This window comes from Drosophila guanche, unplaced genomic scaffold (genome assembly GCF_900245975.1).
Source record: "Drosophila guanche unplaced genomic scaffold, DGUA_6, whole genome shotgun sequence".
Lineage (NCBI taxonomy): Eukaryota > Metazoa > Arthropoda > Insecta > Diptera > Drosophilidae > Drosophila > Drosophila guanche.
The window spans coordinates 5415850-5443832 of NW_022995750.1; the positions used below are offsets into that span (position 1 = coordinate 5415850).

At 44.4% G+C, this 27983-nt stretch overlaps 2 protein-coding genes across 3 annotated transcripts; both read right to left on the minus strand.

Moving 5' to 3' along the window:
• Positions 1–715: 715 nt before the first annotated feature.
• On the minus strand, positions 716–1901 carry LOC117586423 (probable serine/threonine-protein kinase DDB_G0277071; the record flags this gene model as incomplete). Its single annotated transcript, XM_034276460.1, has 2 exons — positions 716–1867; position 1901. Coding segments are annotated over 2 exons (789 nt in total), but the record flags the coding sequence as incomplete, so codon positions are not given.
• LOC117586024 (steroid receptor seven-up, isoforms B/C) lies at positions 1865–24051 on the minus strand. 2 transcript variants are annotated; one of them, XM_034275859.1, is made up of 5 exons: positions 22892–24029; positions 13970–14119; positions 9188–9739; positions 2167–2324; positions 1865–2018 (listed from the first exon to the last, which is right to left on the minus strand). In XM_034275859.1, the coding sequence occupies exons 1-5, from the start codon at positions 23526–23528 to the stop codon at positions 1902–1904; spliced, it is 1614 nt and encodes a 537-aa protein (XP_034131750.1). In that variant the 5' UTR covers positions 23529–24029; the 3' UTR covers positions 1865–1901. The 2 variants fall into 2 exon arrangements, with proteins under 2 accessions (XP_034131750.1, XP_034131751.1); XM_034275860.1 differs by lacking the exons at positions 1865–2018; positions 2167–2324 and adding an exon at positions 7974–8880 and having other exon boundaries at positions 8935–9739; positions 22892–24051.
• Positions 24052–27983: the final 3932 nt, after the last annotated feature.

Genomic DNA, 27983 nt, shown 5'->3' on the forward strand with positions numbered 1-27983 from the left:
TAAAATTGTATTTACACGCGTTTACGTGATGCATTCAATAAGCAATTGTATTTATTTAATACTTAATTTGATTTTTTTCATATTATTTACACACGTTTTTTTCCTTTTTTGTTGTTGTTCGATTTCCCCCATTGCATTTTATTTATTAAATACGCAAATTGGCTTCGAGCATCGATGACAATACTTTTTTGTTTTCTTCCTATATACAAAATTTGTCTGCAGATAAAAATAAGGTTCCAAAATAAATAGAAAACGAAATGGACTTAAAATGTTCAGTATAAACGCAAATTTTTATTTATTACAAAATATAGAAAACTTTTCATACTTTTTTTATACACATAAATAAAATAATGCTTAGGCTTACGCGAAAATATTGTGTTTTAAAAAACTGAAACTTGCACTGAATTGTCTTAAACAAAAAATTTGCTAAATTTTGGATTTAAATTTAAACGAAATTGTGCCACTCCGCCCGCCCTTAAAGAGCCGAGGGGAGAAACAAGTACATTTTAAATTTTACTTAAAGTAAAAATAAAATTGCTAAAGCACGCTTTATATAAAATTGCCACACATCAAAGTAAGTTAATAGCTAAGAAAATTTTTGGTATATTTCTGCAAACCACTGGGAGTAGAACATCTATATCTTTCTTTTAATATATCTGTATCTGATAGTTTTATATAAATATTTTAACTAACATACAGGTGTTTTTGTCTTTTTTTGTTGAGAGGGGGAGATTTAAGGAGATGTTCCTCTTGTTTAACTTTTCTTTAAGTAGAACTCAGTGCCATTGAAATATTATACACATTTTTATTGTAAACAGAACCCCTGTTTTGGGTAGGGGCTCTTAACTTTAAAAGTTCTCCGGATATGGGTAAGTATCTTTAATTTATTTTGAGGGGTTTCGGGAGATTTATGTACAAAAATACAACAAAAATTAAACAATTAAGCTACACGAATCGTCCATATCTTTTTTTTTTGTTTTTACATTTTTTCTTGGTTTTTTTTTGGGTTGGGATTTTGGATTTTTGGGTATCTACAACATTGTTTTATAGCCCCATTTCTAGATGCATAAATAATTACACTACTTGACATCCACAATGAGAGGAACTTCGCTGATATCTATTAAATTTGGTGGCGATTGTTGCTGCTGCTGTTGCGGCTGATGTTGCATATGTTGCAAATGTTGCTGCGGGGTGGATGTGGCAGTCGTGGCTGCTGTTGCTGTTGCTGTTGCTGCTGCTGCTATTGCTGTTGGCGTCGATGAGGCAGATGACAGTGAACCAGCTGCAGATAAGTGATCATTGTTGCTGCTGCTGTTGCTGCCACCGCTGGTTGCCAGCAACATGCGCTGGTGATGTTGTTGCAGGCATTGATTTGCATTGACTGCCGCCGCGGCCATCATCATGGTAGCGGCATCGCAGTAATTAGACAGCATCGTTGTGGATGTTGCTGTGGCTGTTGCTGTTGCAGATGTTGCAGTTGCAGACGCTGGTGTCACATATGCAACATTCGGCGAGGCCATATAATCGTTGTTGCTGCTGATGCTGTTGCTGCTGCCTGTGGCACTGAAGAAACTTGTGGCACTCATATGATTGCTGGCACTGCTTCCATTGCTATTGTTGCTGCTGTGGTAGTTGTTGATTTGCTGATTGCAAATGTTGCTGTTGCTGTTGCCGCCGCCGCCGCTGTTGTTGCAATTGCTGTTGTTGCCCCCGACGTATGTCGCAGCAGCAGCAGCAACATTGCATTGCTGATCAACAATATTGTGGCTGCCACAGCCAGAAACTCCTCCGCCACTGCCACTGCCACCGCCACCGCCAATGCCTGGATTGATGTTGAGCGTTGCAGCCGCCACAGCTGCGGCCGATGATCAAGTTGTTGTCAATTGGCGCCACATCGTGTGTCACATCGAAGGCAGATAGGGCCACGAGAAACTGTTGCCGCTCAAGAGCATGTCGCGTATCAGCGTTTCGATGGGCGTTTTTCCGACTAGACGCACAAAAAACAATTGCTCAATGACCTACACAATGAAAATAGACAATGAAAAAGTACAAGGAATTAATAAAAAATGTTTAAGAAATACAAGAATAACAAAGAGGATTCTGGATATGTTTTGGGTAGATTCTTTTTTGTATATTTTGAAGCTATAATGTAAAACTTCTACTTACTTGTGAGGAAACAGTTCGCAGCGAGGGTAATCTGAGCAGAAGTTTTCCGAATCTCGTTGGCTGATTGGGATACTGCGTCCGACAGTACTCCTCGAGAGCGCATTGTGATTTCTCTTGCAGGGATTCAATGTGAGTCACATCGCTCAGGCCGCAGGCATCTACAACAAAGAATCAAAGCAGAAAAGGTTCCAATAAAAATAAAGATCACTCCATTTGGTTTGCTATGCAAATACAATACATAATTGTGGCTTTCGATAGCTCGAAGTTTTTCAATTCACCGAAACACAAACCGGGGTACACGCCCATTGTCTCCAGTTGAAAACACCACAGAACACCACAAAACAATAACAACAACCACAACAGCAACAGTTTGATGACGAAACTAGCGGGGATTACATCATTTCTTACAAGATTTATGTATTGAATTGAAAAACGGTCAACAACAGTTGCTTTAATTAAATTTTCGGAAAAAATTAAACCAAAAGACAACGCCCCGGGCCAACCCATTGCGGGTTTTCCTCTCTTGTCTGTTAGCCCATGGCATTTAATTACACAGTCAACCGCTAGATGTATTGCGCATACGCAGCGTGTGCCGTCGTTCGAGTGTTAATTGCGAGGCACCAAAAGTATGACTATCAAGAGGCCGATGCTGTTGGAAAAACATTAGCCAAATCAAGATGGAAGGGTAGTTTCGAAAACCGAAGCTTGAGATACTCTATCAAAGCAATTGATGTTAAGGAATTTTGGTGTTGGGCATCAGCTTTAGCTACATTCAAAGCCTGATTGTTCCTGTAGAACATATATTTTACAAAATGGTGTTCTCATCTAAGCGGAAAGCCAATCCTAAATCGTGGTACCCTCAGCAAAAGGGTACAAAAACGGACAGACCGGCATTGAATTTAGCATTTTCTATTATTTTCGTTAAATCTATATATACAATATTCAGTGTTTGTCTGTTTGAAATTCAAATTAGACATCAGCACTTGTAAATTTGCATAGCTTTAAAGCATTTTAAATGGTTGTCGCAGCGGCTGTTTTGCTGTTAAGAATGGCGTTTCGAAATTGCATATGAAATTTTGTTTGCTTAATTAGTCACTGCACACACGAGGACTCCATTACGCAAAACAGAAAGACTGAAACTGACAAAACAAGCTAAAGACACCAACCAGCTGATATATTCGTTTGCAGCTGAGCAGCCGCACCGGCGGCTCAGGGGCTAATGATTTGGCCATTTGCCAGCCGATATCATCATGATTTGATGTCAGGCTCATATATCCGATGATTGCAGGGGCCGGCTGTCGCGGTTTCGAGTCTCACATTTGACTGCATGTCGTTAATGGCTGTGGCGTCGCATTGCTTGCACATAAACCCAAAAGCTGCACATAAAAGACAAGTGTCAATTGAAAGCCAATACGGGGCAGGAAATCTACAGCTTAAGCAAATCGCTGCCGATGCAGTTATACAGATAAACGAATGGTTACCTTTTTAGATTCAAGCTATCATATAAATTTCATGCCCGAAGCTGCAGAAAATTTAGGTCTACGAGAATCACAGTGAAGGAGGTTCACAGTCAGCCACTCACTCTTGGAGAATCAAAGGAGCAGAGTCACTTTTAGCCCCCACACAATGCGCGTAAATCAAGTTAAATGATTTGTCGCCAAAGGCAAAACACAACAGAAATTCAATTAGCCATTATTAACCATTCCATTTCATAAACCACGAGCAAGCATGAAGTCAAACCAACCAACGAACGAAACAAAGAAACAAACAAACAGAGGTACTCGTAATCGTGAAGCTCAAGTCTCAACGATACGATGGCGATACAAATTAGACATGGTCAGTCTTCCAGATCAGAGAGCCTCGAACGAATCACTTCATTGGCCATGGCCATAATTGTCAATTGACTTTCCATTAGCCTGGGACGGATCGGGATTGGACTCTCTTCCAGAGTCTGCTCCCAAATAGAAAATCATAAACACAAAACAACATAAGAGGGAGTCTCGGCGGAGGCGCACAAAATTTTAGTTTCATTGAAATTCAGCAAAGATGATGATGCTGACTGGATGTGGGACGGAGGAGGGAGAAGTCCCAGGAGAAGAAGGCTGGGACTGGGACTGGGACAGCGGAGGAGTTGCATGCTTAAAGTGAAAGACATTCCACTTCCAGGTCTTTGGGGCCGAAAAGAAATGCAGGCACAGAGTGCAGCGAAGCTTTCTCGAGGGGTTTCGCCTTGTCGTTGACTTTGATTTTCATGCTCTCTGGCAGGGTATTATGAATGTAAAGAAATGTTTGCAATGAAGTCGGTAGAAGTATTCAATGAATTGCCATTAAGTCTGTGTGTGCTCTGAGAAGACACAAAGATATAAAAGACTGCCTCATATATCCAAAATCTAACGATTTATTGTAAGGGTATTAGATGCTTCGGCACCTCTGAAGTTGTGCTTTCTGTCTTGTTTCTCTTGACTCTGACTATGGCTTTGGCTCTCTACCTTCGACTCTGGCTCTTTGTTAAACCGTTTGGCTGCCTTGTAGTTATGTACCCTACGAGTTTTTGGCTTCGATTTGTATTTGGTTTTTGGTTTTGGGCTTTGGTTTTCGGGTTGCGACTCGTCGCAGTTACTAACTCAGCAGCGCAGACGCAGACGTAGACGTTGATATTTACGGGAAGGAAGGGAGGTAGAGATCGTGACCGCGTGTTTTAAATGCATAATGACCGTAAAGTAGTTGGACCAAGCCACCAGGCGACTCGACATATCGGAAAAGCATACAGCCACACAACCACAAGGATGGTACGGCGGGAAAGGGAGACGACGCTGTTTAACAAAATTATGAATCGCTGCATTATATTTTATTAGATTTTGTGTTCTTTATGGCGGCACCAGTTCTGAGCACAGTTCGTGCCTGGACCTGGTCACAAAACAGTTATAGCTTTATTTAGTTTTAATAAGGATCGGGGGTCATGTGGGGTCAACTGTAAAAAGACAAGAGAGCGAGGCACTCTATCAACTGAATCTAAATCTTGTGCAAACTTTGACTCCCAGACCAAAGCTAATATCGAAACGCGCCCTTAATGATTCTAATCAACGAGACCGTCTGCCTAGACTCAAACTGTTAATTACAAGAATGGGGAGCCCATGCCGCCAGGCACGTCTCTGGCAATTTTCAGGGAAAAAGTAGCGCAAGCGATCAATGAGCGCCACAAAACGATTTGAGCAGCCCCAGACACAGAGCCAGAGCCAAAGCCAAAGCCAAAGCCAAAGCCACAACCAAAAGCGCAAGCACACAAAATGTTGGTCAAAAAGTGTGGCCAAGACATGAAAGCTACAACTCTTAACAACTACAACAAACGACAGCAATCAGAATGGGGGAAGACGGAGCCAGAGGCCTGTCCATGGAAGATGCACCATGGGTAACCATGCCGCAGACACACAGCCACACAGCCATAGGATCAGAGCCACAGAAGACATGTCGTCAATGTGCAGCAGCAGCAGAAGATCTAGTAAGTCTATACCCGGTATTTTACTACCGCGATCGTGTCTCGTCTCCCACAATCTGCAAAGAAAGAGTCGAAAACGATGCGGACGACGACGCAGCGATTGATCGGCTGCAGTTTATGGACTCATGCAGCCAATTCAAATGCAATTGTGGCTTGCAACTCGGTCCCGGACCATGGGCACCGCTGGTCGGTTCGGGTCGGGTCGGTCCATGGGTCCACGAGTCCACGAACGAGCAAACTCCATGCCACACACGCCCCCTCATAGAGGAGATGACGGTGGAGGAGAGGCAGTGGCAGATGTAGAGGCAGATGCAGAGCTTTGGCCTAGCGACACACACAGCGTTTTGTGGAAATTGTAAAAATCATTTTCATTGCAAGTTTTGGCCAAGGCCTGGACATGGTCCACTGGTCGGAGCGGGTCGGAGTGGGTTCGGGATTGTAGTTGGAGCTGGAGTTGGAGCAGAGTTAGAGTTTGGCTTGTAAGTAAGCGACATAAACGAGTGTTGTATTAATGTTCATAATGTGGTATCGCGACGTCAATAAACGTCGCCGCGAAACAGTGAAAGAGCGGGGCCTAGAGGGAAGATCTGTTTGGATCAGCTTAGAGGAAAAAACAATTGCGACGTGCCCCTCGACAGCTGGTTGACATGACACGAGAAAGGAGTGGTGGCATAAAGGAGGCTACACATGGGAGAGGTACAGACTTGAACCAAGTTTCACTTTAATCTTAAGGAGAATACTTTGGAAACTATTTCAGATAGTTTTCTTTGAATTTAATTACATTCAGGTGGTGGCTGATTATTTCTTTGCTTTATCATATATTGGTGCCGAAGCGTCTATAAGTTTTGATGCAACAGCAAATCGAGTAAATGTTGCAAATTTAAAAACTTGTTGGCACTTGGGTTAGAGGTAGGAACGTTGCCCTAATCGATAAACCTTAACTTAGGGCTAAACTTAACTTAAACTTAACTTAAGTAGCCTCAAAAAAAGTGTCTGTTCTTTCTATTTGCGTACAAAACATCAATGATTTATTTATCACGTGGAACCTAAATATATACTTATAAACTTAGGAAATATATTTTTTAAATATTCACGTATTAGTGGCTGTGATTTATGTGTGTATATGTTTGTGTGTTTGAGTGCGTGTTAGATGTGCATTTGTTTGTGCAATCCCAAAGTCCAGAGTTCTGTAGCCACGTGCGGATGAGATAAAATTTTGTGTGAAGCTTTTTGTTAAAAAACGAAATAAAAATGTGTAAGAATTAGTAATAAATAAATGAATGTGTGGAGAAGGGAAAACTGTAAATTTTGTTCAAATTATTGAGTTTTTAGCGTTGTAAACTTAAACCAAATGTAAAGCTTTCCAAAGTGCTGAAATAAAAATGTAATAAATGAAAAACAAAACTGTAAGCCTTTACCTTGGGATATTTGTTTGTCCCGAAAACTTAATCAGAGAGAGCTCATCACTTTAGGTTTTCGAGAAAACGGATGGGTTATAATGTTGGTTAATTTTTGTTTTACCTCTTAAGAGTTTTTATCAATATAGAAGGAATAATAGTCCTTCATGAGACTTTTGACAAAAAATTCATGACATATTTGTGAAGCTTTAACGAGTTGGAAATCATTGATTTATCATTGAAATTATTGCTGAATGAAAAAGTGTTTCTTACTTTTAACTTTAAAATGTTTCAAATACGTCCACAAAATTGGGAAACAAGAGATTGATTTGCTTCTTTTTGTTTTGTTTGCCAAATAGATTCAGAAATATTAAATATCTTTGAAAATGACTGTAAAATTGATACACAATAATTTTAGAAAATTATCTAACAATGATCAAATTATTTTAATTTCAAATTCAGATTTAAATTATATACACGAATACCAAGATATTAGTTATTGAAACCGAAATAAGTTGATCATAGTGATTAATTAGCAAATTGTAAATGTTTTCTTGAACTCTCATTAGTTTTAATTATGGCAAACTTCAATCTTGTTTCAAAAATAGTTTTTATCATCAGTTAAGATTGAAGATATGAAATAATTATTTTACATTTGATACCAAAACTAATTTTCGTACATCACTTCTATGAACTTTTATCAATAATATTGTAGAAATATTAGGCTTACTGCGAAATCTATTGGGATCTTTATCTTTACTTTGGATTACACTTGAAGTTAAGAAGGTTCTCAAGACATCAGTAGTAATGTTAGTAAAATGTTAGCCGGGAGGTAATGTTAATTAGTAAATACTTAAACAATTAGTCAACAAGCGGTTTAAACAATTAGTAACGAAATAAACGAGTAAAAACACAAGCCAGGATTAGATTTTTTGGTTTAACAGCAACAGCTTTATATATATTCTGAGGATTTTCTTTCTTCATTTGTACTCCAAACTTTCATCGATTCTTTGTACGAGTATGCGTAGTTTTTGGCAATAACGATTATAGGCTAGGGATTACGGCTATAATAATTTAGACTTAGTGTAAGGCAATAAATACTTAGATAGCGACTAAAGTAACTTTAGATACACGTATGTGCTATACTAGCTATAGACATAGATACAGATACATTTACAGGTAGAGCTATGCGACTGAGGCGGGATGAGATTCTAGCGACAACTAACGGCCTACAACTGCCATCTACTGCCCGCCAGGCTATAGGGGGAATATCTATAGGTGGGACTGCCAAAGGATCCGCTGCCATGGCCGTGGGCCATACCCCCCACCCCTACCCCGAAGGGCGTGCTGTGATGGAACATATCGAAGGCCGATCCGAAGGGAGCACGCGGCGGCGTCTGATAGTGGAACATGGCAGCAGCCGCCGCAGCAGCGGACGACGTCTGATAGGCTCCACCCAGCGAAGAGGCTGACGAGGTGGTGACAGCCACCGAAGAGGGGATTGAAAGAGAGGAAGGTGCGGATACGGAGACGGTGGCTGCAACTGGGGCAGGGACGGGGGCCAGCGAAGTACTCAGCGGCGAGGCGGTTATGTTGAGGGAGGACGAACCGCTTTGCGATTGAGTAGGAAGCGAGGCGCCCAGACCGCTGCTGTTATTGTGGCCGGAAGAGTCCCCACTCGAGGACGCACCCTGCGCCTGGGCATAGAGACTGGCCAGGAGATCCATCTCGGAGCCACTGGCAGTGGACTTGGCGCAGCTGCTGAAGGCACTGCCGGCGGAGGGCACCACAGCCGCAGAGGAGCAGATGGGAGAGGGTTTGCTCTCAGCTTGCAACTGCTGGTGTTGCTGCTGATGCTGCACCTGCTGCTGCTGCTGCTGCTGTTGGTGCTGCTCCGCCTGCTGCACTGCAGCCTCAACGCCGGCCACACTCTTCATGAAAGCCGCCAAATGGATGGGCGCCTGGGTGGGAGCCTGCGACTCCATCTCCTGGCGATTCAGCTCATCGAGATGGTCACGCACCACATTGAGGATATCGTCGTTGGTGGAGCCGGACGACTTTCCGAGCAGTGCTGAAACTTTCGTTAGCAGTGCGGGCACATCCTTGTAGAGGATGTCCAGCAACTTACCGGTGGTGAAGAGAACGATCGCCTTGAGGCAGGAGTACTCGGCGGAGTCCACATGCAGCGCCTTCAGCTTCTCCACCTGCTCCTGAAAGATGCGTATGTGGTCCATGAAGGCCACCACCCGATCCGCTGCCATGGGAGAGGCGTGCAGACCCGCCGCCGCCAGCAGTGGTGCCACATGCAGAGGCATCGAGCACTGGCTGGCATTCAGCACAAACAGCTCCGACCAGACGAGGCGGAGCAATGCCACCTGGTCGGTGACCTGCAGCTCGGGGAAGAAGGGTATGTTCTTGGCCCACTCGACGGCGGAGAAGAGCAGCCTCGCAGCCAGCTCGCAGATGTTGTCGATTCCCATAATGTTGTTGGGCTGCATACACTGGCCGTAGCGGGACGTGGGATATGGCTCCGCTCGCAGCAGCAGCGAGATGTAGGAACTGAGGTACGAGTGACCATTGAAGCCGGCAATGCCCATGGGATCCCCATTGGCGATCTGGTACTGGCCATGCATGCCAGCGAGACCAGGCTGTGTGGGTGGTACGCGTCCCCGTTGAACAGCTGCAAAGAGACAGAAGAATATGTGGGAAATTAGTTGATATTTTGGCAGAATTTCAATTGGAAAAGACTATGATATGATGGAAAGAGAGTCACTATGTGTAGACTGGCATACCCCGGTGGTAAGGACTATCCCTTTTGTTGGGCTTATTTTGACCGCCACATCACACGCCGCACAATGAGACGCATTCAGATCTGTTGGCAAAGCTGCCACAGCGCACAATGGGCAATATCAGGCCACCTCAATCTCTCAATCTCTGACGCATCTCTCGCGCACACAGATCTGCGTCGTTGTGCTGTGTTGTTTGCCTTTTGTCCCAAGTCCAAGACAACGTTATAAGATACTTTTCGCTGCTCTCTCTGGCAGGGCATTACTACCCCACAGAAAACGAACCCTAACCCATTCAGACGCTTTCAACCCCATTGCTGGGTGTTGGTTGTCGCAACTGCTTAGATATGCAAATTGAACTAAATACTTTCAACGCATCTTTAAGATACAAACACACACTCACACACACACACACACATATGTTTATCCCGGGCAGTAGATCTTGCAAGCAGATGTAGGGGAGAGTTGTGCAGATTCCAAAGTTTTACGTTTAATGCAAATCGCACAAATGGAATGTGCACAGGTTTTCTTTTCTTTCCTTTTTGTTTGAATTAAAAGTACATACACATATGTATGGATCGAGATATATTCACGTTTAAACATTATAATTAACAATGTAAATGCTTAACAACAAAGCAGCTAAATGGAAAGTGAAAGGCCTTTTGAACTCGAGGCCGGAAACGGAATTTCCCCACAGAGACAGCAACAGAGACATTGACATGTACATGGACCTGGACTTGGGGATGGGTCTGCTTGATTGTGGACTGTGGATATGGGATATTTGCACATATGACCATGGGATATGCAAAAGTTAAGTTAAGCCACTTGGACACGCTCTCTCGAGTGACATGTAAGCGGAAACTTGAGCACGTGCTGGCGTACTGGAGGATTCATTCATTAAGTAATCAGCGCCAGCAAAGAAATCGGAAAAAAGGGCAAGTCGGGGCCAAGGACCACAATCCCTTCGTGTGATGTTGCTTTCTTGGCTGCTGTAATCTGTGGCCTGATCTGCGGACCGAAAACCACAGGCTTAGCCATTGGTCTGCATCTCTTTTCTTGCAGCCTTTAGCTTCTTGCATTATTCTTGCGGTCAGACAATATTTTCCCAGGCGCATAAATAAGATACTGGACACTGGACACTCCAACCGGTTTTCGGATCGCTCTCTGCCCATAGATCACCCAGTGAATGGGAGTAGAAGTAGGCAAAAGTCTTATGGAATCCTCTCGCTCTGCACAATTACGCAAATATATTCTGTAAATAAGTGTCTCTCGCACTCTCCCCTGGCCGGACAGTGGTCAAGGAACTGGTTCTGCGCCTGGTCAGTGCGTCAGCAACCCTTAGCTTAATTGCTTCGGTAAAGCAATAAACAAACACCTTTCCAGGGGACCACGATGCAAAAGGGATTTCCAGATCATGTGTGTGCCGGACTGACCAAAAAGTGCTTTCGCTTTTCAGATCACGGAAATCACTCGACAAAAGACGTTACGTTAGGTTTCCAGGTAGAGATTTGTTTGTGCTGAAGCCAGCGTTTCAGGTTCCCTTTCCAGCTGTACGTGTACAATGAGAGCTTCGATCAATAATAATGTTTTTGCCATTGCTTTGTTTTAAGGCCCCAAGGCTTTGATTTTGTTGCCCAGATTGTGTCTCTCTCTCTTGGAGCTCTAGGTGTGTCTAGGATGTGTGTTTGCTGTCTGTCGTATAAAGGTGTGGAGTGCTTGCTGTGGCTGTTTGGCTGAGGTGTAAACAAACCTTTGCTTGACCCACTTTCCTAACCAGCAAAGTCTCTTTCGTACTAAGCCCGCGATCTCTGGCCATTGTCTCTGGCCAAGAAATGCGTTCGAACCAAGCCCCGAATGCAGGTGTTGCATTTTGAATTCATTTCGGGGTCAAAGTGCACAGCAGAGTTCAATCTTTTGGAATGCTGCATGCAGCCAAAAAAACAACCCTCCCCATTAAATATCCCATCTGCATTCCTCTACGAGTCCAATCCCATTTACCCATCAAATCCCTTTAAAAAATATAATAAATTCCGTAAAATGTTGCTTCCCTTAATAAAAACTCGTTTTTTCGATCGAAAATGTATGGTAAAAATATCTCTGACCAGTTCTGGCTTCTTTCCTTCTGCTGAAAGTCCAGCCCCCCCCTTGGCCCTTGACCAATTGACACTGGAATTTAATTAGAGCGACCTGGAACACAGATTTCATGTTGATTTTGTTTCAGGTTTCGGCTTTTTGTATGCCAAAACCCGTACAATTTCTTGACCCAGGGTCATCCCAGGCACCACCTTTGTCCCGCTTTACGTCTAAAGTACTGACCCCCCACCTCCCTATCGCTCCACCTCGCCTAAAGAGGGTAAAAGCGAAGGAAATATTCTATGCAGAAATAAGATTTTCCCACGATTTGTTAGCTCTGATTGCGAGGTGAGAGGAGCGGGGACTAGTTTTACGCAGAACTTGTCATTACATTGAGGAAATGTGTGACTCAAGGCGAATCCCTCTCCAGAGAAAAAAGGTGTTGAACTCTTTTGAGTTTTATTAGCAGTGGGACAAGTAGGAGATCTGGTAGCGGACTCGGTGTCGCGAGAAGTGAGGAAATAATCGGAATTAATGGGGCTTCAACAACAGGTAGCTCTGTAGATATGAGCTCGGACCTGGGGGGGTTCAGACTGTGTCATTAGCCAAAAACTTGTCTCGCGGCTCGAGCAAACATTGGGTTAGGTAAATTTGAAATGCTATAGCCATTGCCATAGCCCCTCCAAGTCGGGGCTTAGTCGGGGACTAAGTAAATGTTTATATTCATTTAATTACAAGTGCATTGAGAGGACCAGGCCAGGCGGCGTAGCTCTGTCTACAGCACTGTGGCTTTAGCTGCATTTTAATTGCCCATAGTCGCCATAAATTAACGTTTTCGTTCTTAACCCAAATCGATGTATGAGCGTCAGAGATTCGTACAGTCCGTACAGTCTGTAGAGACGTCGGCTGCCGTTGGTTATTAGCATTTTGCGAAAAACCTGTCAATATTAGTGCAAATAATAACAGCTTAGCGTCCACTAACTGCAGTCTTGGGCTCTATCTCTCCCTGACAGACGTTAATTGTTAATGCTGACAAGTGTAACTGGCCATTGTCAGTCCAGTCTGCCAGTCAGTCAGTCAGTCTCTCAGTCAGGCAGTCAGTCAGTCAGTCAATCAGTCAATCAGTGGAGCCGCTGCCTTTGGCAATCTGTGAGCGCGTTTGCCAGGAAAACAAGTCTCACCCAAGTATGCCAAATATTTGGCATGGCTTTGCTTACAAATTAGTTACATATTGGCCAGCAGTCGGCATTGATTAACTGATAGATTTTATGGATAGTTTCTGTCAGTGCATAATGATTTAGACAGTCTTTAGACAGGCTGAAACTTTGCACAGAATCTTCTCGTGAATGGATTCAGTATAGAATTATGGACAAAAATACAAGTATTACTACGGGACACATACAAAATCCATAAAATATGTATTTTTAAGAGTATCTGAAGCTTCGTTTATGCCCCCGAAAACTGCCTCCTCGCCTTCCTTTCTTGTTTAATTATGAACAAATGATCGAACGAGTTTGCATTTGATCTCTGGGGTCAAAATGTTGCACTCGCCTGCCTGCCAGCCTAATTGTTATTTTTTTCTATTACGGCCGTTTCTGGGTAAAGCAATTTGTGGTGCGTGGATGATTGCCACACGAGAGTGAGGCAGCGGGCGGCGCTGCGACGGGGCGGCTGTACCCCAAAGACTGCTGCTCTGCTAGAGAGCCGCCTGATATTTGGCCTGATCCGATGTGATCCACATTCTTTGGCATAGTTCTTGGCACCCAAATAACTCAAACTGAACCGAAACGACACCCACCCACCCCCATGTGACATTTAGTCATCGAGTCCGCCATCTGAAAGCTGTTCTACTTCCGTTCTGTCTCTTCTATGGCTCTGCTCTGCTCTGCTGCCTCTGCCGATCATTTAATTTATTTTGTTTGCCTCTAGGTTTGACTTTTAATTGACCCACAACCAGGAATCTCTTTGTTCTAGATGTTCTATATGTTTTGCTGAGGAATACTTATTATACTTATATTAGCTAAAAAGAGAGGTAGGGGAGAGAGTCTTACCTTCGCGTCTCATGCCCATTTTGAGACACTTTTTCAATCGGCAATATTGACATTGATTGCGATGATGTTGATCTATAGGACAGTTTCGACTGCCGCGACACGAGTAGGTGAGATTGCGTCGCACAGAGCGTTTGAAGAATGATTTGCAGCCTGAAAAAAAGAAAAGTGATGAAGAATATTAATACATGTAGATACAGATTCTTGGACTTTTCTTAGAGAAATTGTGGAATAAACCCCCCGCTCGGCTGAGGCATGTCTTTGTTTTTCCAGCAAGTTGTACAAATTCCATGGCACCCCGGGAGTACAAAGAATTGTTACCACTTGTAAAGCAAAGTGAGTTCCAGCCTCACTTCATGACAACAATCGCAGTGCGCAGCCGAGTCGCAGTTGCCTGGTTCCTTTCGGTGATGCCCATGTCAATGGTCATGTTACACGTTTCATGGCTTAACGCCTCCCATAAAATTACCTTTAATGGATTTCAATTAACAAAGTGTATCTTGGCCAGCCACGGAGATACTCGTACTCGTATTCGTACTCGTACTTTGGCCCAAGCTGTGGAATCCGCACCGAAAGAAGGAAAACTGGCAGCCGCGGATGCCACGAATTTACTGTTAAGGGGCCAGACGGACAGATCGGCCACGGCTCGTTTCGACTAAGTGCTTCAGGACAGAGGCCCAAACTCAAACTCAAAGCCAAAGCCAAACCCAAACCCAAACCCAATCCCTGGACCTGGCACTAAGGCTGGAACTGAGAGGCTGGGATGCTGGGGTGTTGTTGCCAGTTAATGTCGCCGACGCGTATCTAAACATGTGTATCACTGGGGGGCTCTCGCTCTCCTAGGCAGCATCTGCATCTGCATCTGAGTTTTCTGCATAAAGAGCTTCGGCCAGAGAGGGCGGCTTGCTAGCATTGTCTGGGCCATTTGGCTTTGGGCCATGCACCAAGAAAATTTCTCACAATAACTCAAAACAATGGCATATGCTCATAAAATTCGTTTTAAGCTGTAAAATCATCATCAAACAAAATATGTAAGCGCTGAGCGTTTATACAGACTCGATCCTATACTCCCTGCAACCCACCACCAGTCCCCCGCATCCCTCACATATAGCATACGATCACAGGCTATAAAAGATTTTTCAATGCTTTTTTTTCTCGTTGCCATTGCGATCGTGTGGCTCTGCAGCCTCCCACCGAAATGGGGGAAAACAAAACGTGGCCAGCAAATTGAAACTGATGGAAAGTTAAAGTCGATCGATTAATGCGCTATAGAGAAATGACTACAGAGAGGTAGAAAGGGAAAATTAAGATGGTTTATTTTAAAGAGCTCAAAAGGAGAAGCTCACTAATCAGTTGAGGATTGCTGGTCAAATGCCATCACATCCCAGATTATCTCATAATCCTTCAGAGAGCATTCACTATTCTCCAGTGCCCGCCTGTGGGTTTGCTCCAGAGACCAACCCAAGACTCGGGCACAGACACATCTAGTGGATACTCTGCGAACACACATAGATACACCTGGGCACACACTCACACAGATACAACACACTTACACACACTGGATGCTTTTACACCATATGATCTACGAATAACGATATTGTACCAAGTCACGATTTCTGCCAAAACGTACCGTTGCCTTTTTTTACTCTTCGTCGTCTTCCCTTGCCCCCCACCATCTATCTTCCCGCTCCTCTCGCTCTCTTCTGCCACCTCTTCTTTCCACTGCTTAACCCCTTCTTAGCCAATGGTATCTTTTGCTCCTACCACTAAACTCTGACTGCGCCTTTGCGCTGCTGTTGTTGGAGAGAGAGATACAGATGGACAGACAGACATTGCAGCCAGGCCGGCCTGTGCCTGAAAGAACTGTGTGCAACAGAGGCACACTGCCCATATGCGCCTATCGCGACTCTATCTAGAGCTGCTGCCCCATCCCCAGAGTACGTTTCGATGCGATGCGATGCGAAAGATGCGCGCGTCGTCGTTATTGATGAAGATACGAGTACAACGTAGCTTGGAGATACCGTAAACCAAAAACCAATTCGGGGTAGGAGGGATACGATATCGTGTTATATCAATAACCGAAAAAGGGTGGATCGCCCCATGGAGAGTGTGTGAGAGAGAGAGCTGACAACCTGTGGGAAGCTTCGCCCCTGATGGAAGCCCTTGCACTGCCCTCTCTATGGCTTCGACTGCAGCTTAAGCTTAAGCTTAGGACTTCTGCTAACTTAAGTGGCTAGCTTTGGCTTAGTCTAGAGCTAACTTTGCGGTAGTTTCAATTACCGCTTCACCTAATTGCCAGAGGGTGGCAGAAGAATACTCGAGTACGAGTACTCGTATCGCGTGCGCTACGCGCCATAAAGCGTTCAATACAGTTACGAGGGGTTTTCCAAGAACTAAGCTAAGCTAAGCGTTTTATTAATTGAACTTCCTGAAACTGCAGCAGCAGCAGCAGCAACAAAAATACTATCTTTAGATATGTAGACACGAGATGGTCTGCTTGCCGCTTGGCTGAGCAATTTAAAACGTTAAATTAGTTGGCTTCTGCCAACTCTCGTATCTCTATATTATTCGCTGGAGAGAGTGGCTGTGTCTTGGGTGAGAGTATATCTGTATCTTTGGCGAGAGTATCTTTATCTGTTGGCATACATATATCCGCAATCAATTCAATTTTCTCAGCATTTGCGGTCAATGATCGCTGGGCTCAAAGAACTGCAATGCAAAGTCAAAGCCAGTGTCAGAGCCAGAGAAAAAGTCAAGGCTTTGCTCATTTTCTAATTATTAAAACACATACGAGAGACAGAGAAAGAGCCATCATTAAGGTGCAATAATTAAATGTTGAAGCTTACATGGTGCAAGCAGCTAGTCCAAGTAATTAGCACACACCGCCACTCAAAAGACTGCAAGACTCCGCGGAGACTTCCAACTACAGCTGGAGCTTGAACTGGAGGGAGTCCAGAGGTGGCTAGACAAAATATCTGGAGTACAACCGAAACATAATTACACAGCCAGAGCGCCCACCAGACACACAGATAGACGGACAGACAGACAGACAGACAGACACGAATCCCCACCATCATCATGCCACTCTTCTGTGGTACGAGTACGAAGTATCTACAAAATGCACTGATTACGAACGGGCCAAGCTGACGGCAAAAGAACACAAAAGAGCCGGAACAGGTGGCGGCCCCCCTCTGGGATTGATACCCAGGCTCTAGGCCCTGCTTTATTACCCCATATAGGTCAACTGTAAATCAAATTGGCAAAACTGGGAAGCGCTTTCGAAAGTGTCCTCTTGCTGCCTAGAACGTTCCGCAATTGTTGGCACAACGGAGTACTGCTTGGAGTGTTCATGTGTCACAACGATATACACGTTGCAGAAATATACAAAAACGACCAAAAGGAAAACGCCGACGAGCTCAGATAAGCGATTTAGCTTTGATTTAACTGATGCTATGTGAAGTTATGCGGCAAGTTGGGCAGCCACAGCCACAAGCTGCAGCTGGAGTCGGTGTTGGAGCAGGGTCTGCCCTGGTCATGTACTATGTACAAGAAGAGCTGTGGTGTTCGGACCAGAGAGCGACACATGGCGATAAGAGAGGTTATTGCTGCAGCACAGCCGTGTTGCTTGGCCTGTTGCACCATTAAAGAGTCTCGGCCAGGCCTCAGTTCAGCACAGACCTAGTCCCCAGTCTCTCACTGCGGGGCATGTCGTACCAGAGATCGGTTCTAGCAAATGTTGCAAGTGCCACACAGCCACTACGGAGATGCACACAAAATAAAAACGTGCCAAGCAAAAGTTGCAACCAACATTTCGCTGGGCCTGATCGATTAGACCAAGTTAGTTGAAAACGAAAATTGCGCATGAAGTGGCAGCCACAACCGAGACGACTCTCTGCCCCAGAGCCCAAGCAGCAGCAGCAGCAGCAGCAGATCTCTCGAGAGCCAAAAGCTTAACATAATTAATTAAACCGTTACATTATAAAGCGGATCAAGTCGGTAGTTCACGATTTCTCTACTGCAGTCTTTCAGTCTTTTTCGGGCGCCCCTTTTTGTTAGAAATCGCATCGTGTCAGGATGAATTTTTTGCGCCTCATTTCCACAGAGGGATTTCCACTGGGTTAGACCTTCCACTGGATCTGGGTCTCAGTCTCAGTCTCAGTTCCAGTCTCAGTCTGAGTCTCTGTCTAGGGTCGGCTGCTGCTTTATTGGCTTGAACATTTCTTCTAAGTACAACGATTTGTACTACAAGCCAAGTTTTAATGATTACAATGTCTGCTGCGGCTGCTCCTTGCTGGCTTTTGCTGGATGCTGATTTTGTTGTTTCTTTGTTTTAACAATATCTGTACAATTAAGTTTTGTTTTTGGTGATTTTCCTTTGGCTTGGCTGGTTGGCTTATTTTTAATGAAGGGTTCAGCTCTGAGCTCATTAATGTTGACACAACGTTGAGTAATTCCTCATGCCCCACTCCCAGCCGGATGGTGAAAGATTCTCCTTTTCTCCGTTTATTTGCTTCTGTATCTTTAAAAGTGTTACGAAATTGGTTAAATGGTTAATCCACAGATACATTCTGCTTGTGCGAAAATGCAAATATCAGAGCTCTGTTTCTGCTGGAAATATTGTAAAGAATTGTGTCTTTCTCCTCCATTAATCTCCTTCTTTCTGTTGTTTTCTCTCTATAAATATGATTATTATGACATAATCGTTAACCCTCGAGCGTTGCGTTAACCCTCCCATATGTAATATTTATTTCCTTGCGGAACATAAAAATTTGTCAACATAAACATTGAGGCCATAAGTTACCCCATGCCACATGGCACACACACTCACACACACGAGGGGCGCAAAGAGCTGCTACCGAGTTGTAAATCAAGAGCCAGACCAGACTGCAAATCGCACGGAAGTTATAAATGTTTATCAAAATGCGATTTATTTGATAAATGTTATGGGCAAGAAATTGACTCAATTCGGGGAGCAGCCTCCTTTGCATCGCTCTGGCTTCGAGCCCCAACTAAATGCAAATTTTTAATACAAGCCTCGAATTTATTTTCCATTTCTTGCTAATTAATAAATAAGAAATCCGCTGGCTGCGGGCGTTACTTGCCTCCCAAAAAAACGAGCGAACGTCATAAATTGCAATCCTCCAGTGGGCGTTGTTAATTTTCTGGATTCGTATTTACTTTGTATCTTTTAATATTCGGGTTTTCGAAGAGAGAATGAACGAAGGAGGAGGAGGTCGGTATCACGGACAGCAAATTGATTTATGTTTTTTGCTTAAAGTCGAATGAATTTTCACAGGGAAACATGCATTTTAGAGTCGAGCGCCATTTAACAGATTGTCAAGAGGTGGAAAGTATCTTGCATGAGTAAAAAGAAACCAATTTGAAATGAGATTTCAAAGAAAGAAATGGTTTATATTAAATTTGGAAAAATATTATGTTATAATCAGTTATAATTTGGACAGTTTTCTCAAGTGATTTATGTCAAAAAAAAACAAAATGGAAATCGTTTAACATTTTATGAGTCAATGCACAGAACAAATGTTTTTTCGCAGAAGTTCCAATTCCTAACTAGAGCCACTTTTTGGGGGATGCAGAAATTTCAGAATCGGTCTGAGAAAATGGGAATTTTTAATTCAAAACTTCCCCACAAGTAATTTATTTACCCACATCATAATGAAGTTAATTAAAAAGCCACACATGTTGAATGCAATTCCGCACAAAAGGAAGGAATGAATAAGGAAAAGAACGCGAAAGATACACGACAGACTGACCAAGCGATCTGCGACATTCAGAATTTTGTGGATTACCGAAGGAAGTTACTCCTTAAACTTGGAATTTTATTACGGATTTGGGATTTCGGGAGCTGCTCTTTAATTGTCGAACGTGGGAATCTATTTAAATGAGTTGAATGTTGCAGAAAATGTTGCAAATGGAGCAGCAGCAGCAACCGCCACCCGAGTTGACATTCTGTATCTGGCGGATGCACTTCACACACACATTATATGTGGCAGTTAATGGCCCTCGGCTGGCGCTTAACAATTAGTTGTGATGGCAATTTCTTACAACTCTTTATATTCTCCGTATCAGAGCTGCACTTAATTTTAGCTGTAGCTTCAGCTCGAGCTACAGCTTTAGTTGACGTTTGTTTTAATTAATTGCATACATGCCAAGATACTAAGATACTTTGCGGAGTTGCTGTTATATTTCGCAAAATTTATTTGTCATTGTCATGAGCGGTAGATAAATTATGTTAATTCCACCTCTTGACATGGGTGCTGAGATAGTTTTTCGCGTTGCAATTTGAAATTCAATGGATTCGAGGGAAATGCTGGCCAAGAATTATGTATTTTTAATATTTTGCCAGCTCTTTTCCCACTGCCACTGATTGATGATGCAGGATCCACGGGGATATCTACTCTTTTGGGCCCCTAATAGCCATGACAAATGGCTAAATTAATAGGAGGTAGGAGTCTGATGTCTGTACTCCATAGCGGATTCTTTTGGCCACATTAGAGCCATGCACTGATCATCATTAATATTATCAAGGCATTTTTATCAGCGCACATTTTTTTGAGACCCCGAACGAGCCCCACCGAACCGTGACTTTTGGAGCTCGCAAAAGGTTAGAAGGCACTTTGGAGCGCTGGCTGATGAGTGCAAAACGTTGGCGTATCTTCTGCCTAATTTCACCCGAGAAATAGGAGGCTGCAACAGCTGTGTGGCAGAGAGTGTGGAATCAAACAAGTTGCCACCACAATGGGTTGAAGTTGAGCCAGACGCAGAGGCAGAGGATTGGCAAGGAGCAGGCAGAAAGGCAAGGCAGGGCAAGCGAACAGGAACAGGAACAGACAACACGCATAAGCTACAATTAATCTTGGGAGTACGGAGCGCTCTCTGTGTGCAGGGAGGGTGTCTTGGCATAAATTTCACATACTGAGCCGACAAGCTCTCTCGTGTGCCCGTGCCCTGAAACCTGGAAACTGGACAGCAAGACACACGGACAACAGACAGCGAGACAGATGGACGGCGAGACAGACGCACAAGTGAGCACATGGATACGGACACAGACAGTCGCGAAACGGGTTGGTGCGGAGGAACTACCCATATCTTTTCTTTTCTCTTCGAAAAATCAACAAAATGTATCTGCACCTTGAAGGACGAGAGCCAGGCACATTATGGGTTTGAGTTCACCTCCAAAGAAACCTCTTAGAACCCCGGCAATGATATGAGCCCTGAGACATGTATGCGCTTTCTATGCGCTTTATTATGATATTTTTTTCTCCTTAGTTTTATTTTCATTTTGTAGGCATAGAGGTTTGCCTTTGAGTGAAGCTTAAGCTAAGGCTGAGGTTGTCTGGCGATTGCATAGAACAAAATAGATTGCTATCGTGGCAACATCATCAGAGCCAACAGGCAGAGAGCGCAAGAGATGCGGCAGATACCCATGCACTACATACCGCAGCGAGACATGGGCCACAGGGACAGTGGAATGGAGTGGAGTGGAATGGAGTGGAGGGAGAGAAAACACCTTCAGAATGCAACGAGGCGGTCACAGATTGTTCTTGTTCTTGTGGGTTGCGCATGCGTACAAAATGCTCGGTGATTAATAATAATAGCAGCGCCAACAAAAGCCACAAAACACCCCGCCAAACATACTACAGTGGTGCAATCAGAGAGGAGTACCACCTCTGTCTACTAACCGCTAACCGTGGCAAGCGGAATTGTATCTAAAGTGTGTCTCTTCCCACTGTATCTCGCTCTCTCTCTAGAGGCAAGTCTTCTGCTCTGCTTCCAGAACAGTTGAAGAGATACGATTATGACAAGTTCAACGTGAAGTTGCACTAAATGCCACAGCCGCAGTACGAGAACCTCTCCCCCTGCCACCTCTCTCTCCCTCTCTCTGAATGCAGTTCCCTCGTAGTACGAGTATCTCTATCTCCATCTCTATCTAAGAGGGAGAGACAATAAAAAGGTGGGCGCTTCATTTAGCAGCCGCCGCCGCCACCGCCACCGCCGCACAATTTGCATGTTTGCACAACAATTGTGTTTGGCTTAGGACAAAGCATGGACCGTATTTTATTTAGATAATAATTTTTTATCTGACGATAAGCTGGAACGTTGAGACTCTGGCGGTTCAGTGCGTGCTCGGGTCGCCTAAGAGGCCATCTCCCTATACGAGTGTAAACCTACACTTTTGTATCTCAAGAGCTACACTGCTCTCTCTCTCTCTCTTTCTCTATCTCTCTCTTTCTGTCTAACGGTAACGGCTGACCAGATATGCAAAAGTATCTAGGAAATCGTTCCTTAAACGATATTTGTGCAAAAGATGAGCTGGGAAATATTTCTGGATGGTTGTAATATTTCTAAATTTTTTAAATTCTGAAAAATCCCAAATGATAGTTCTAGGATGTTGACTCTAAGCACAAAATGCAAAAGTATCTTCCATGCCATAAACGTAACTTTTGGCTCGTAAATGTATCTCCACATGATTTCGGGCCGATCAACTCCAAGCAAGGTTTTGTGCTGCACTTTGGCTCGTTTGGCCACTTCCCAGGCTGAGAAAAAGATACATACATTCCAGCTGCGCTCCCGCCAAAAGATTTGCATGCCATAGAAGATACACACACACACACACACACCCACATCCATCGGAGTGCAGAGAAGATTTCTGCTTAGTGGAGGATTTTACTGCCAACTCATCAAACTGCCATAATTCACCGAAAACTGTCAAAAATCAGCGGCTGGCAGGCACGCTTTTGTGTTACCTTTCTATTACGAAAAACTGCGATGCCAATTTCTGTTTGGTCATCTTCAACCGAAAGATACTCCTTGTGCTTCGTACTCAGTACACATGCAAGTCGAAATCAATTGACCCCCAAACAATGGATCTGAATGTTACATCCGCAGATGATGATCAGTACTCACCTTCACAGGTAAATTGTCCATAGTGCTTGCCGGAGCTCTTGTCGCCGCAGACAACGCACTCGATGTTCTGCTTGGAGTCGATCTGGGAGCCACTGTTGCTGCTCTGCGAGTGCGAGCTGTTGGCCTGGGAGCTGGGTGTAGTGCTGCCGCCTCCTCCCCCACTTCCACCTCCTCCTCCACAGCTGGCGGGCTGGCCCTTGATGATGGGCAGCATGTCCGGGCCATGGCCCGACTGCACGCCGCTCGAATGATGGCCCGACGAGGAGCCTCCGTTGGCGCTGGGCAGGCTGGAGAGATCCTCCTTGATGCCGTGATGGGAGCTTTGGTTGTGGTTCGCCGTGGATGCGGACAGGCCGGACAGATCCTGCTTGATCACCGCCGACTGTTGGCTGGCGACACTGCTTGGTGTGGTGCCACCGCCGCCGGTGCTGGTGCCTGTGGTGCCGGCCAGCGAACCGCCCGGACCCGCCGATGTGGCATGGAGGTGGCTGCCCAGATTGGGGTCGTGCCAGGGCGTATGTGGCGGCACGCCCAGTCCCATCGACCGGGAGAGTCCCAGATCGAAGGCCGAGAGTTCGGCGCCGGACTGGGGCCGCGGGTTGAAGAAACCGGGAGCCGTGGACGGGGAGGCGCACATGACGCCGCCACCGTACACGCTCAGGGAATTGTGCGTAATAATTTTGGCGGCCGGATCGGAACACGTGGGATAATTGCTGGAATACACTTTGCACGCACTCTCTCGCACGACGATCGACTCGGATTGAAATCTCTCTTTGAATTGATCTTTTATTTGAATTTTCGTTTAATTTCCTTGCGGCTGCGACTCGTTTCAGATACAAATATTTTGTAGGAAATTTATTTCAAATTTCTGTGATTATATTCTTGGAACATTTTTCACGCTTCACTCAGTTGACACTTGGTGGTTTTTCCAATATTTATTATGATTTTCTTTTGGAATTTTTTTCTCTCGCTGTTGCACACACACGAAGTAATACGAATTTCGAAAAGTGCTGAACTTTAAAGATTCATCTCTCAAGTACTTTTTCCACTAGTATCTTTCAGTATCTTCGATAGAATTGCGCCTCATGCGGAGCAGCAAAATCTCAGTCAGTTTAGCCTGACTGGCAAAACATTTGTGGCAAAAGGTACACGACCCGACCCGACTCGACTCGACCGTTTCGACCTAACGACACATCACACAAATCTCTCTCATTCCACACCACCATACAGATACCGCATACTATTGCCGCTCTTGTTGCACTCTCGCCTTTCCAATGGCACGGCGCCAGTTGAGTGGAAATCTCCGTTCTCGGTCGCACTCCCAGTGTGTGCTCCGGTCTGCTCTCTGGTGGCGGGGCAAGACCTTCAACGCGTTTGGCTGATTTGCCACCACCACTACCACTAGCATACCAATGCTCTCCTCACTACCACCACCACTCTACAGCACCACCACCATGTGGTACCCGTACTCTGGTATGGTGTGGGGCGCTCTCTTTCGACTTTCGTTGAGTGCAAAACGCTCAGAGCAGAGCGGGTTCGGTTCCAACAAGAAAGAACTCGTTTGCCGCTGGTTCTGCGGCTGTATCTCTGCTTTTGCTTCTGCTTCTCTCTGCTTATTAGTCTGCTGCTGTTGTTGTTGGACGCATCTGTTAGATACTCGTACTTTACCGTTAAGGTTCTTTATCTGCTGCTCCTCTGTGTCGTTTTTCTACACATCCGACTTTTTGTTAACTTTAAAATGAGACGCAGTCTCCTCCCCGAAATTCGCTTTGGAATCTTCCGAGCAGTTCTTTCCTCTCTGGTTGGTTGGCTTTAAGTGCGTTCTACATTTTTCACAAATTTTGGTAGGTGCTTTAAGTGGGCTTTCTTATCTGTTTAGAAGAGTTTTGCATAGGAATAATGGCCGATATGTTTGCTTTAAAGGTACATTTCTATTGGTTGCTAAGCGAAAGACAACTGAGATAAGTTTCGGCCACAAAGATTGTAGGATTATGCCTGTTGGACAATAGGATTTACATAGATGGGTTTATATAAACAAGTGAAGGTCCTTGAAACAGTGGACAGAGGCAGTACTGCCTTGCACGTGTTTTCCAATTAGAATTATTCAAAACATTTATGGCTTTATTTTATGGCAAGCTTGAAATATAGACTGGCCAAACTTTTATTGCGTGATCTTTGAAAATGTCAATGAATATTTTAAGCAAGTTAATGTGTTTAACCCTTCATCGAAAGATACATCTTATTCGAATTAATGATATCATACAAATTAATAGAATGCTAAGAGCCCCAATATAACTAATTCAAGCCAACTTTTTATTGGAATACCAGTTTTTTATCTTTGTTCAATTAATTACCTGACAACTGTATAAATTCTAAATGTTCATCTGCTTCCGTGGAATACTTTCCAGAAAGCCCCCGCGTTCTTTATGACATATTTAACATGCTAATTGTGCACACTGAATATGCATAGAAGTTCAATTTAGTTATCTTTGGATAACTTTCAATTAAATGGATATTAAAAAGAGATATCAATTATCGTAATGGACAGCACCAATTCGCGTTTTCTACTGTTTACTCGTACTCGATTGTAACATAATTTAGTGGCGCCCTCAATCCACCTATAACTACTTAGAACCAGCAACAGATATCGTATTATTAACGCTCAATGTACCTATGGAGCGACCCCTAATATAACTTTACAACTGAAGCCCATTGACTGCCGTAATGTAATTATAATGTTTCTTGGCTAATTGGATCAGGCAGAGGCCCCAGTCTCCTCCATTGGAAGGTGTTTACGTGTCTGGGGGTAGTACACGTTTGGGAAGTGCCAAAACATGAAATCATAACTATGTACGAGTATAATTGAATTCTATTTTAACGAGGACACCTCTGAAGTAACTTGATATGTCCATTTGTTGCATATTATTTCCTGCCCACACGTCATCGTTTCGTTTGAAGCAGAATACGAGACTTCACAGTCAGAAAAAGCAGGAATACTCATAGCCCGTCGGATTCAGCATTCAATTGAAATTAGCATTTTATGGTCAGCTATTTGCACGCAATGAATGGAAGAAAGAGTGAAAATTGCCAAGGGAAAAGTGCACTAGAAATCGCCGTCAGCCACGCAACGGTGTCGACACTTCATTTTTCACAAGAAAGAGATGCAGAGATACGTGCGAAAGAGAGCGCGAAATGGCTATTGGAAAAGTGTCGCAGGCGGCAAAAGTTTTTCAAAAAAGTTGCAGTGGCAGTCCAAAGGGCCAAATTGTGGCCACAGCACTTTGCACTCCTCGGAACCTCAGAAAACCATCCACAGCGAACCCATCCACAGAGCAGAGCCCATCTGCAGCCCCAGCCACAGAAGCCTTCTCACACCCCAACAGCAACCCACTCCCCATCCTGAAAGATACATCCCCCATCCAGGGAAAGGGCGTAACGGGCGACCGCTGGCGCCCTCTGGTGTCTGGAGGGTAGGAAGGCCAGAGCACAGTGCAAACGTTCAATTGGATGATGAACGATATGCGGTGGTCGTGGTCCCAGAGTCGGTACGAGCCTCCCTGGCCGGGGTGGCGACTTCTCTGCTCCCATAGAGAGACTCACTTCCAATTGGATTCCACTCAAAAGTCTCAGAGTTTCGTTCAGTTTTGCTCTCTCTCTCTCTCTCTCACTCATACAGGCGCACTTTCACTCCAAGTGGAATCTGGCAACGCCTCTACTCTGCGCTGCAGCCTTCTCGCTCTGCCTTTGTAGCTGCATCTCTCTCTTGCTTTCAGTCGCCCTTCCTGTCTCTATCGCGTGGCTGTTTTTCCTACCTTATCATTAACTGTATCGGAATTTGTGCTGTTTTCTTATAAAAATATACAAAAAATGGTTAGAAAAAATTGTAAGAGTATTTGCTTTTTATTAACACCGCTCGATGTCTCTAGATGTCTCTCTCTGGCCCCCACTCGGAGTCTAATTCAATTGGATAGATGACATGTCCCGCTCCCGTACGCGCATTTTCCATGAGTTATATGTGGGGTCCATGCTCCTCTCTCTGCAACATCCTGCAGGCGTCTGCTCCTCCGTTGCCTGTGAACCTAATCTCGTGGTTCTCGGCACCTCTTGTTGGTGCCTCGTATGTTACTCAGATCCTCTCTCTGTCTCCCACCAGCCCCAAACAGAACCGACAGCAGCAGTGCCACCCATTACATTGTTGTGTGCGGCAGCGGCCAGAGACCAGAGACCAGAGACTGCTCGGAGTTCGCGCAGTCGGGCGGCACCTCCAACCCCTTTGGGTTAAATACTGACAACCCCATTTGAGAGCCTTTTTGCACTCGCTGCCACTGCCACAGCCTCTGCCACACGGCCTCACCTCCTTTACACCATTCTTCTGTCCTCCTGCTCCTCTTAGCTGCTCTCCGCATAATGTTGGCCATTTTTTTTTAGCCCTGTTCGGTTGATGCTGCTGCTTTGGACAGTTCATTGAAAGTAGGTGGCCCGAAGGGGAATACTGCTCGGAGGGGGTTGGGCAGCATGGGTGGGGGGCGGAGATGTGGTGAGAATCTGTAAAAGTTTTAGATGGAACTGTGGCGTCTGGGTCCGTAAGGTTTGTGTGAATATTTTCATAAAAATTCGGAATTTATAATTTTAATTCATTTTAATCGATGTAAATGTCAAGTAGAATTTTTAAATTTCTTTTTACATAATAAATATATTGTTCATAAATAAATTGAATGAAAATCAGGGTGTCCCTTTGAGGAGTTAAAGCTCTGTTAGGATTTATTTCTACTTACTTTCTCCACTTGAAATACTCATTTGTTTTCCATTTTCCAATTTTCAGTTCACTCTCGAAAATGCCACGCATTTAACAGCTTTTTCAGTTGTCTGAAACATGAAAACTTACAGCATGCCGCCCGTGGATGCACTCAAATGCATAATATACTAGATTCCAAGGACTTTTTCATGCTCCAAAGCATATGCACATATGTATGTACATATGTACATATATGCAGATGTAAACTAACACATAACGAAACGTATCTGCGGACTGCTCCTATTCCCAGACAAAGGGAAAGCCACTCTCCCACCATTGGACCCGAGATTCCCTCTA